Source organism: Budorcas taxicolor, chromosome X (assembly GCF_023091745.1).
Source record: "Budorcas taxicolor isolate Tak-1 chromosome X, Takin1.1, whole genome shotgun sequence".
NCBI lineage: Eukaryota > Metazoa > Chordata > Mammalia > Artiodactyla > Bovidae > Budorcas > Budorcas taxicolor.
Genome location: NC_068935.1, coordinates 134,988,294 through 135,000,901, shown reverse-complemented (window position 1 = coordinate 135,000,901; position 12,608 = coordinate 134,988,294). Strand labels below are relative to the sequence as shown.

The 12,608-nt window shown below is 45.6% G+C and overlaps 1 protein-coding gene across 3 annotated transcripts in view; it reads left to right on the top strand.

Moving 5' to 3' along the window:
• CLCN4 (chloride voltage-gated channel 4) overlaps positions 1-12,608 on the top strand; it is a 69,399-nt gene that overhangs the window by 33,514 nt on the left and 23,277 nt on the right. For all 3 annotated transcript variants that reach the window (XM_052662808.1, XM_052662809.1, XM_052662810.1), the window contains exons 4-6: positions 93-192; positions 4,590-4,777; positions 7,494-7,616. In XM_052662808.1, coding sequence (XP_052518768.1) covers positions 93-192; positions 4,590-4,777; positions 7,494-7,616 — 411 coding nt within the window. The remainder of the gene's footprint in view (positions 1-92; positions 193-4,589; positions 4,778-7,493; positions 7,617-12,608) is intronic.

Here is a 12,608-nt window from a genome sequence, read left to right as displayed (position 1 = left end):
AGTCACCCTGTTTCCTGAGGAAACAGTTGCAGAAAAGGAAGTTTGAATTGGAACGTGTATCCACATCAGCTCTGATGGTTTTTTATTTCTAGATAACCAGCAAAAGCAAGGAGTCCGTATGGGAGTTCATCAAGAGTTTGCTGGATGCCTGGTCGGGATGGGCAGTCATGCTGCTCATCGGCCTGCTGGCAGGTATGTGCTGTTTCTCTTGTACTTCATGCCAGGAGTTTGTGGCTTGAAATATCTTAGAGCAAAATACATGACTTACCAATCTATCATCAGTGAAGCAAGGAGACCCCAAGGCATGAGTGGACCAGGTACAGTCATTGGAGCTGTGCTTCCCTGGTAGATCAGCGGTAAAGAATCTACTGGCCAGTGCAAGACACACGGGTTCAATCCCTAGATCGGGAGGATCCCCTGGAGAAGGGAATGGCAACCCACTCCCTTATTTTTGCCTGGAGAATCCCACAGACAGAGGAGCCTGGCGGGCTACAGTCCATGGGGTCACAAAGTTGAACGTGACTGAGTGACCAAAAGCACACACTTCACATTCTGTAGGACTTGGCTATGGAGCACGCTAGAAAGGATGGGAACATTTTGCTCTCTAAAACATCCTGTGAGAATGAACTTGACTAACAGTGGCAGGCCCTGGGATGAACATTGAGAGACGCTCCCAGTAACATGAGATGCTGCAGGGTCTGGGAGAGGCCTGGGAGAGGTACCTCCAGTCCTTGGGTTGTTCTGACCCTTCTTCATTTTTATAATCCCAACACCATGTTTGTGACCCATCAGTGTTTTCAGAGCAAATGAACGTGTGTCTGGAGGGGCCGCCTCCCCTTTTAATCGCGAACACTCCAGCCCTCCATGGAAATCGTTTCCTGAAATTTCCTTACTCTTAGGAGGCTGTGAAGGTTAATGTCAAAGAGGAAAAAAACTGATCAAGTTAAAGAGATTTCCTTAAGAAAACCCTCTGCCTGTAGTAACATCATAGTTATGGTTATAGGACTGATCAGAGAATGACTGTGATATGGGTCCAGTGTAGTTACTTGCTGTCTGACAGCACTCCCATGGGGCACAGAGTGAAATTTTGTGATTGGAGGACTCTGATTTCTGGCCACCTCTCATTTGTTACATCTACAATGGTGGGAGGGGCTCGGTTGCCAGGGTGGGTCATAAAGGGCCCAGAAAAGTGCTGAAGTGGCAGTGCTCTCCCTCCAGTCACAGCAGCTGTGCATTCGCCCCATCCTACCCTTCCGCTCTCCATGGATATTGGTAGCAGTTCATAGATATACGACATTTTGCCACCCCTTTGTTTGACTGCTAATGTGAAGACCTTTAAAGGAAGGCAGAGAAGTAGTTTGCTGTGAATTTTGATGTCTTTGTTTAGAATAGATTTATAAAACTCTACCCAGGGTTATTTTTGGTTCCTGGAAAGGAGAGATGGACGTGGGAAATGAAGGAGTCCGAGTAGATGTTCTGGCCTAGATTTATTGACTGATCCAAGAGCCCAGTTGGGCTGACTTTAACACATCAGATACCAACAACCTGGCTTCTCTGGTAATCCAGTTTCCCTCACTTCTTTTAGGTGGGATCACCTGGGGATTTAAAACTACTACTGCCCAAACTGCAATTAAATAGTACTCCAGAAATGATGCCCTAGCATTGAGTAAGGCCCCTTCTACCTGTGATGCTGATGTGCAGCCAGGGATGAGGACCACTGGCAAAGGGTCACATCAGGAGATGAATAGAGGGGGGAGGCAAGAAATGGATGATCTTGACGATGAAGGCAGCTAAAGTGTTCTTTTGATCTGGATGTACTGGGAAGGAAATCCAGAAAATTGCCCCATTCACCTTCCCATTCCCCAGCTGTCTAATGGTGGTGAGACCCAGGAGTCCCACTGCCTGGCCTGTCACCACCTTAGTGGCAGCCTGGGTATTCTGACTCCTAAGATGGAGCGGCCCAAACTGCGGTTCCTATGAGGGGCGGTAACCCAGAGCTACCGCTGGAGGTCGCTGTTGTTCCATACAACGTTTTTGTTCGAAGGTCATCTTTCTTGCCACCTTTTCTAAAAGTACCTTTCTCTCTCTCTCTCTCTCTCTCGGAGCTTCATCCCCCTCCCCTACCATTATGTAAGTATGTGTGTATGTATGTAAAAGTTTTATTGAGCTGTAACTCACATGCCATACAATTCACCTTGTTAAAGTGGTTTTTAGTGTATTCACAGAGTTTTGCAGCCAACACCAAGGTCGATTTTAGAACATTTTCACCAGCTCCCAAAGAACCATTTTCACCAGCTCCCAAAGAACCTCCCTACCCTTTAGCTATCAGCCGCAGTGCCCTCAGCCTCTTTTTAGTCTTAGACAGCTGCTGATCTACTTTCTCTCTCTGTAGATTTGCCTATTCTGGACATTTCATAAAATGGAATCATATCATACGTGATCCTTTCTGACTTGCTTCATTTAAGCATAATGTTGCCAAGGCTCATCCACACTGTCGCATGTGTCCATACTTCATTCCTTTTTATTGCCATCCTAGGTGGACCACATTTGGTTCTTCCATTCAGCAGTTGACAGGCATATGAGTTGTTTCCACTTTTTGGCTTTTGTGAATATGCTGCTGTGAACATCTGTGCCCACATCTTTGTGAGGACATATGTTTTCATTTCTCATGGGCAGACACCGAGGAGTAGAATTCCTTGGTCAGATGGCGACTCTTGGTTTGCCTTTTTTGAGGACCTGTTCTCCGGCACCACTGTGGGGGGTGGCCGCCCCTGGAGCACACTGTATTCTTTTTTCCATCACTTACACCTGTTGTCAGAGCCCCTCACTTGGTGGTTTAGTAGCTAAGTCATGTCCAACTCTTGCAACCCCACGGACTGTAGCCCTCCAGGCTTCTCTATCCATGGGATTTTCCAGGCAAGAATACTGGAGTGGGTTGTCATTTCCTTCTCCAGGGAATCTTCCCAACCCAGGTATCGAACCTGGGTCTCCCGCACCGCAGGCAGATTCTTTACCAACTGAGCTACAAGGGAAGCCCCCTTGCTTACTTGTTTAGTCTAATGTCTTCTCCCTGCATGAGATGTGATTCCGTGAGGTCCGGGACCTGAGTTTGCTTTGTTCAGTGCTGTACCCTAGGGTGTGGAGCTTACTTCCATAGTAAGTAGGTGCTCAGTAAGTAGCCCTTGAGGGAATGGATGGACCTGAGTTTTCTGATTTTCATTCATTTGCTGCTCTCATTCATTCAACCTGATATATAGTTCCAGCTGTACACCTGACATGCATACAACAGTGGACAAGGCTGGGGGCCCTTGCCCACTTAAAGGGGACACAGGATCTGGATGCCTGGCCTGATTCCCACGGTGGCACATGAACCAGACAAGAGACTCTCTCCCTGCCCCACTTATAGACTAGTCAGAGTGTGTGTGTGTATGTGTGTATACACACACATATATAAATATAGTCATATCAGGATGTAATAAGTATGGGGATGGTGGGATGCCTGGGAAATATACTTAGCCCAGACTTAGGAAATCAGGGAGGACTTCCTGAAGGAGGTGATGGAAATGCCAGGATCTGGAAGATAAATAGGAGCTTGCCCAGTTTGGGGAGGGTAGCACTGTCTGAGGAAGTGCAGAGAGGAGGGCCTGGTGTGCTCAGGAGCATGGCGTGGGCAGCATGTGGGGATAGTGGTGGAGAGAGAGGAGCCTGGAGAGAAACTCGGAGACTGAGGAAAGAGCCTGTGTGCTGCTGAGGATTTGGGCAGTACTGGAAAGAACAGTGGGTGACTGCTGATGCAACAGGAGAGGGACAGGGCCAGGGGGCCTTTTGTTGGTGTATGGCTACCTTTGGTATTGATGCTGGCAGGGAAATAATATTGTAGTAAAGAGTAAAGGCTAGTAAAAGTTTGAAAACTTTGGTAGCTTGAGAGTATTCTCTGCCTTCGCAAAGGACTGGAATGGATTACTCTAGTAAGATGGCCTTTTGTGACCCACTGCACACTCTATTTTATCCCGCTTCTATTGGCCTTTAGAGTAGTTATTTACTTATATTGCTCCTCAGTCCTTCAACCAAAATGTAAAAATTCAGAAGATGCTAATAAGTGACATTTTTCAAGTTGGATTCCACTTGGATATAAAACTTGATTGAAATGATGAGGCTGTCATAGTTGATTTCTCTCCATTTTGTCTGAATTGTCTTTTCTGGAGAGAAGTTTGTGATTCCAGCATCCTGCCCTGGAAGTCGCTGAGGGGTTCCATCTTTTATTGGGTGTTGGTACCCTAGTTCTAAAACTTAGAAGGGCTGGGTTCTGAAAGCCCCAGGGGGTTGCAGTGAACTCTGCCCTGCAGGTCTCTCCCTCCTGTGTGATCGAAGCCCCCCGAGAACTGTATATCGTTGGCCTTTGTGTCTCAGTGGGTTGGGTGCCACCTTTGCCATACCATGGGCCCTACCACATGCTCAGGTGACCTCAAGACTGCTGAAAGAGGCTTCTGGGGCATATGGCAGCCCAGGGCGTGGGCATCTCTGCCTGCCTTCCGTGCTGCCCAGGTCCAGCCGGCTTGCATCTCAGTAGCTTTTGCTGCTTCTTCCAGGCACTCTGGCCGGGGTCATCGATCTCGCTGTCGACTGGATGACCGACCTGAAAGAGGGCATCTGCCTGTCCGCCTTCTGGTATAGCCATGAGCAGTGCTGCTGGACTTCCAATGAGACCACGTTTGAGGACAGGGACAAGTGTCCCCTGTGGCAGAAGTGGTCGGAGCTGCTGGTGAATCAGTCAGAGGTGAGTGCGTGGGTGTGTCCTGGCTGGGAGCTCCCTGGCTGGTGTTGGGGAATGTCCATGCACTCACCTTCTGTTCTGACCTTCATCTGTGGCTAATATGAGTACCATTTCCCACTCGGCTTTTTTTCTAGCTCTAGGGTTCAAACTTCAATTGGAAAGTCCTTCCCCACTATTTCATGTGTACAACGTATGTAGTTTTTAAAACCTGGTATTTGGTTTTATTTTTCTTACTGAGATTGGTCTTTTGATCATGCTAAAGAAATAGGGTTGATTTTTATTACTTCTAACTAAGGAGAAAAGATATTGTTTTAGAAAAATGGCTTTAGTGAATGTAATTCATATTCCAGAGGATATTCTATGTGTATACATTAATCTGTGTAATCAATATTAATATTAATGAATTAATATTCATCAACACGAATATGCTAATATTCTTTTAGAATATTCACACATTTGTGCTACCATCACCCTGATCTAATTTTAGAACATTTTTATCACCCCCAAAGAAACCTTGTACCTATCACTAATCTGCTTTCTATCTCTGCAGATTTGCCTATTCTGGACATTTCTTGTAAATGGAGTATACAATCCATGGACATTTGTGCCTGGCTTCATTCACTTAGCATAATGTTTTCCAGGTTCATTTGTGTCATACTGTAAATTGGGACTTCATTCCTTTTCATGGCCAAATAACATGCCATTGTCTGCATACAGCACATGTCATTTCTCCACTCAGCAGCTGAGGAACACGTGTTGCTTCCACTTTTGTGCTTTTATGAATGACTTTGCTTTGAAAGCTTATCTACAGGTTTTTGTGTGGACATATGTTTTCATTGCTTTGGGGTCCATACCTAGAGGGGAATTCCTGGGTCACATGGCAACCCTATATTTAACCTTTTGAGGAGCTGCCAGTCTTCCAAAGTGGCTGCACCTTTTTACGTTCCAGCAGCAGCGTATGTGGGTTCAGCTTTCCCACATCCTCACCGACCCCAGTTGTTAACCTGGTTTGGATCGTAGCCCTCCTAGCAGATGAGAAGTGCTGTCTCCCTGTGGAGACAGTTATCATCTTCCAATGCATCTTAGGAACACATCAGAGAGGGTGTTTGTGGGCCTTCTGTAACAGGAATATCCCAGCCTAGGGGCTGTAGCAGTGAAGCACAGACCAGGCGCTAGCCTTCATGGCACTCTGACTTTCAGATCCACACAAATCTTTGTCCAGGAAAAGAGTTAATTTTTAACTGAGTTCAGTGGTTGCCACAATGACTAAGGGTCATCGACAGATCAGAAACCCAGGTGATAGGGAGCTAGGTTGCCAGGATTCACGTCAGGGTTCTGTGAGGACCGTTCACCAAATAACTGTTCTTGGAAGATGCATATTCTCCTCCTCGCTCCCGCATTCTCCTTTGTCCAGTTGATTTACCTCTGTTGCAGACTTCTGGAATGCACTTTGCCATTTTGCTCAACCTTTCTCAGTGGAGTTGAAAATGAATTCTGTCAAATCTCTGAAGTTGACGGGCTCTTGAAATTTCACACATCCTCAGTGCTCTCCATCACTTCCAAAAATAGATTCTCACTTGGATGGATGGAGGTAGGCAGGCTGAATTGGCTGGCTGCCATGTTTGGTTTCTTCGCTCCCACTTTTGGGGGGAACTATGGCCATCTAGCTTCTCGACCATCTCCAAGATTTATGAATCCAAGGTGAGATGTTATTTTTAGTCACAGAAAAGTCCATTTTTCTCTGGGTGAAATGTATTCCTGATTTCTCACCACATCAGGTGTGAATGAATATCTCTGGTTGTTAAGGCTAGAGCTATCTCCTGGAGCGTGTTTTTGTGTTTTACAGGCGCACGTATGGCTGTGTCAGTGGCCTGGCTTAGAGGCACTCTGGCTTTTCCTGCTCATCATGTGACAGATCCAGATGGTGGCAAGAAGCTGAGGCCTAGAGAATTGTAGTCTCTGCCCAGCACACCAGGTCCTCAGCCTCAAAGACTCCAGTCTGTGTTGTTGGTTCAGAAGGTGTTCCCCACACATCAGATTATTTGGAATATTGGAGCAGGGCCTGAGACTGCATTTCCAGTCCACGCCAGGTGATGCTGCCAGTCCAGGGTCCACATCTGAGTAGCAGTATTCTAAAATGCAGTTCCCCTTGGACGGGACAAGAGTTTAGGGGAGAATGGATATATGTATGGCTGAGTCCCTTCTCTGCCCACCTGAAACTGTCACAACGTTGTTAATAGGCTATACCTCAATACAAAATAAAAAGTTTAAAAAAGGCAATTCACACACTTCCTCTTTGGTTTTAATCACAGCATGGGTTTGGCCTTCACCAAAGCAAAGAAGCTGATCCACCGCAGACGAGACCAAACAAACTTTCTGGGGGTTCGAAGGCAGAATTTTCTGTTACATGCCTTTTATTAACTTGAGCGCACAGAGTGATTCAAACCAAGCCTCATTCGCAGTTTCCAGGACTGCTGAGGTGTCACCTGGTGGAAGATGTGTGTACACAGCTCCCGGAAAAGCAGCTGGTGCTGTGTCTGTGTGAACCATTGTAGCAATAGCAACAGCTGATAAAACTAACCTGCTTCTTTGTTGACATAGGACCAGGTGAGAAGCTGCCCAGTCAGGTCAGAGGGTCCTCTCTCATTCTAGAGGGGTAGGCGTGTTGCTTGGGTCTGCAGTGGCTCACGTGTCTTTTCTTGTTCTGTGTCTTGTCTAGGGTGCCAGTGCTTACATTCTGAATTACCTAATGTACATCCTGTGGGCATTGCTGTTTGCATTTCTGGCTGTCTCCCTGGTACGAGTGTTTGCACCATATGCCTGTGGCTCTGGTATACCCGAGGTGAGTGGGGACTGGCTTTTTGTGCCAATTATTAGAAGAGCAAGCACTTACGTGGCGCTTAGGTGCTAAGCATGGTTCCCAGCATTGGACATCTGTTTACTCATTTGTTCTCACAGAGAGCCTATGAGGTCGGTACTCTTATTCTTCATTTGATGGTTGGGGAAAGTGAAGTACAGAGATGTTAAGTAACTTGCCCAAGGTCACTAAGCTGGTCAGCTGGGAGTTGAACCCAGCTGTCTGGCTTCAGGATTTATGCTCTGTTTATTCTCAGATGCTTCAATTCTTGTCTTTGCATACCAGGCAGAAGTTTTAAAGCCTGTGGAATCGGAGTTCATTAACCACACACGCAGGCATGGTCCTCTAGTAACCCTTAAGTGCATTTAGGGCTTCCTAGGTGGTGCAGTGGTGAAGGATCTGCCTGCCAGTGCAGGAGACTCAGGTTCGATCCCTGGGTCTGGAAGATCCTCTGGAGGAGGGCATGGCAACCCACTCCAGTATTCTTGCCTGAAGAATCCCAAGGGCAGAGGAACCTGGAAGACTATAGTCCATGGGGTCACAAAGAGTCGGACGCAACTGAGCAACTGAGCACGCAAGTATATCAAGGGTAAGATGTGAAAAAGGGCAACAGTGGAGTTTGGTGTTCAGAAAGTTTATTGATTAAACTCCCTTGCCACATTTTTGCTCTGCTTGTGAGAGGATAATAGCAATCTTTAAAAAGTAAATTCCATGTTCACTACATGTGCTGTAAATGCACCCGTGTGAGTTTAGAGTTCTTATAAATATTTTCAGCTCTTTCTGGTAACCAGAGCATGAGGGAAGTGACCTCATCGATCAGGAAGAATGCCCAGGACTAAACTTCAAACCACGGAGGATCTGCTGGGTTCAAAAAACCATAATTGAGCCAATTCCCGAAAAACCCAGACAGTGCAGCTTTGAGCCAGAAATCATTTTTAAAGTTCTTAGATGATCACTCTAATCACTGCTGTTGCATTCTCCTTCAAGTTGGTGCTTCAGCAGCTCCCATAGTGGAGATGCTGAGTTTATAAAGATGTGAGCAGTCATGGCAGCGGACCCACAGTCTTTGGCAGCGCCGCCAACAGCACTGCTGGTCCGGGCGGTTCATGGGAAGGGCTGGGGTAATTAAAGGATTGTTGAAAGGAAAGCTCAGCATTATCTTGTTCCAGGAAAAGATGTTTTAAGAAGGCAATTTCATGCTGAATTTTGGATAGTTTATATTAACACGTTGCTGGAGGAACCTAAAAAATAAGCTGCAGTACCAACATATTTGCTCCGTACAGCCAGTGCTGCTGTAATGCACTGTGTGTGCGTGCTGAGTTGTGTCTGACTCTTTGTGACCCCATGAACTGTAGCCCGCCAGGTTCTTCTGCCCTTGGGATTCTCCAGGCAAGAATACTGGAGTGGGTTTGCCTTTTCCTTCTCCAGGGGATCTTCCCCACCCAGGGACTGAACTCATGTCTCCACTGAGCCACCTGGGAATTTCCTAATGTACTATATGCATGCCAAGTCATAGGGCGATGTGAAACTGCATCACCAAAACCACAGAGCTTATTGGGAAGATGGAGTTAGGGGCATAGTGCCCAGAAACCTCATTGGTGGCACATAAAAAAGATGGGAACCACACAGAACCAGTAGCACAGTTTGACACATGTTAAATGGTTAAGGAATGTATGAATACTGCCCTAGTGTGCATGCAAGCTGGGAGTAGTCCAAGACGTGTGCTTGTGTGTTGGCTCGGTTTGGCAGCTGCAGTTTTCTGCCTTGTGTTTCTCTCAGAGGAAATCGTGCAGAAACAGACGCGAAATTGGCATCATGCTCAAGTTCTGCCCTGACGCATGAATCATATTGGAACAAATTTGTGTTTTCCAAACAAGTGTCCGGGCAGAACTGACTGCATTTTATTGGATATTGAGACAAAGAAAACAGATTATTGGCATCTTAGTTTCTGACCCCAGTACCCAGCAACAGGTGCTTTTGGACTCAAGCTGCCTGTCAAAATAAGGAGATGGGTAGTGGGGAGTTGGTGGGAAATTGAAGGCAGCAATAAAAGGTGTTGCAAGTGGGGATACCATCTTCCTCTTCCAAGAACCAGAGGTGCATGGTCCAGCTCATAGACAGGGAATCTGTCTGGGAGGGTGTCTGGTGGACCTGATGTTCATCCACAGATGGCAACTTCATTTATGACAGCTGAACCCAAAATGAGTCAAATACCAAGTTCAGCATTGTTTCCTGTGTGATAAAGTGAAAGGAATACATTGATGTGAATAAAGTTCAAAAAAGTGATATCAAGTGGAAAAAGTAAGTTAGAGAAGAATATGTGAAGTATGGTTCCATTTCTGTAGAGGCTCTGAGACAGCCTCTATGAAACAAGCATACTGTTTAGGCATACCCAGATGTGCTACAGCTCTCAGGAAAGGCAAGGAAATGATTGGAAGAGTCCACTGAGAAAGCAAAGACAAGGTGTTCACAGGTTCCTGCTCGTCTGTCCTAAACTTGGGAGTGGGTATGCTCAAAATTCTCCAAGCCAGGCTTCAGCAATATGTGAACCGTGAACTCCCAGATGTTCAAGCTGGTTTTAGAAAAGGCAGAGGAACCAGAGATCAAATTGCCAACATCCGCTGGATCATCGAAAAAGCAAGAGAGTTCCAGAAAAACATTGATTTCTGCTTTATTGACTATGCCAAAGCCTTTGACTGTGTGGATCACAATAAACTGTGAAAAATTCTGAAAGAGATGGAAATACCAGACCACCTGACCTGCCTCTTGAGAAATCTGTATGCAGGTCAGGAAGCAACAGTTAGAACTGGACATGGAACAACAGACTGGTTCCAAATAGGAAAAAGAGTACGTCAAGGCTCTATATTGTCATCCTGCTTGTTTAACTTATATGCAGAGTACATCATGAGAAACGCTGGACTGGAAGAAGCACAAGCTGGAATCAAGATTGCCAGGAGAAATATCAATAACCTCAGATATGCAGATGACACCACCCTTATGGCAGAAAGTGAAGAGGAGCTAAAAAGTCTCTTGATGAAAGTGAAAGAGAGTGAAAAAGTTGGCTTAAAGCTCAACATTCAGAAAACGAAGATCATGGCATCTGGTCCCATCACTTCATGGGAAATAGATGGGGAGACAGTGGAAACAGTGTCAGACTTTATTTTGGGGGGCTCCAAAATCCCTGCAGATGGTGATTGCAGCCATGAAATTAAAAGACGCTTGGTCCTTGGAAGGAAAGTTATGACCAACCTAGATAGCATATTCAAAAGCAGAGACATTACTTTGCCAACGAAGGTCTGTCTAGTCAAGGCTATGGTTTTTCCTGTGGTCATGTATGGATGCGAGAGTTGGACTGTGAAGAAAGCTGAGTGCTGAAGAATTGATGCTTTTGAACTGTGGTGTTGGAGAAGACTCTTGAGAGTCCCTTGGACTGCAAGGAGAGCCAACCAGTCCATTCTGAAGGAGATCAGCCCTGGGATATCTTTGGAGGGAATGATGCTGAAGCTGAAACTCCAGTACTTTGGCCACCTCATGCAAAGAGTTGACTCATTGGAAAAGACTCTGATGCTGGGAGGGATTGGGGGCAGGAGGAGAAGGGGACGACAGAGGATGAGATGGCTGACTTGATGGACGTGAGTCTGAATGAACTCTGGGAGTTGATGATGGACAGGGAGGCCTGGCATGCTACAATTCATGGGGTAGCAAAGAGTTGGACATGACTGAGTGACTGAACTGGACTGAACTGACATGGTAGTAGGTACATGAATATGCTTTCAGCTGTATATAGTATGTAACAGATTCATGTCTCTATTTATAAAAGAGTTCACAATAATTTTTTCAAGTGTTAGGAACCCAATGGAGATTTTATCATTGAAGTTTAGTTATTATGACTCAGTAGTAGCAGATTTTCATTGTTATTATAGTAGAGCTAGAAATTCCTAACATTTACCCCAGTTCTTGGAGGAAAGGAGGAGAGTAAAAAGTAAATGCAAAGAAATCATTCATGGGTACAAATAACATCCTTCCAGTCAAAACCCAACTAACTACGCAACCAACTCCACTCAGTTTGAGATACCGAGCTGATCTTCATTTCGGCAAAGACACTAAATGAGCTTTTTTAGAAAATAGATTTCCCATCATAGGAGGTGATCTGGGATGCAGTGGTCAGTGGTTAAGAATCCGCCTTGCAATGCAGGAGATGCAGGTCCTGACCCCTGGGTCGGAAAGATCTCCTGGAGGAAGAAATGGTAACCCACTCCAGTACTCTTTCCTGGAGAATCCCATGGACAGAGGAGCCTGGTGGGCTACAGTCCATGGAGTCACAGAGTCGGACACGACTGAGCGACTAAGCACAGCACACAGAGGTTTTAAAGTTACCATCATCAAGTCACAAATGTGCTGCAATACATTGCCTTAAAGCCCTGCTTGATTCAGTCTCTATTAATTCAAATTAAAGCGAGTGATTAGATTTTGGCATCTGCTGGGAACAAATTTGCCTTCTTTAATCCCTAATTTGATCATGACAATTTTATTCAGTCACTTTCAAGATTTATGAAATACCTCTCACATTGTTCAGTTCACCACATGTCATGGCTGGCAATGGCTCAGGTAATTTAGATGCTTATAATTTTCTAAATGGTATCATGCTCTTCAAGTGTACCCTTGGGTCCAAATCCACATTAACTGACAAAAAATTATAGATAATTTTATTCTAGGCAATACAAAAGGGCAGGATTGTGGCAGGCATAATAAAACATCCCTTAAATAAAGGGATATGGGCTCCCCAGAGCACAGGCTCAAATAAGCCCACTACCACTAGTTAAAGACCAGTTTAACCACTGCTAGTTTGTGTGCCTTTAGTTAAAGGCTAGTTTATCTGATTAGAGAGCTGGAAGACCTCCCTTGTGTTTTCTAGGAAGGAGCTTGGTGATTTCTTTCAAACAGATGCCCACATGATTGCTCACTGTTGGTCTTTCT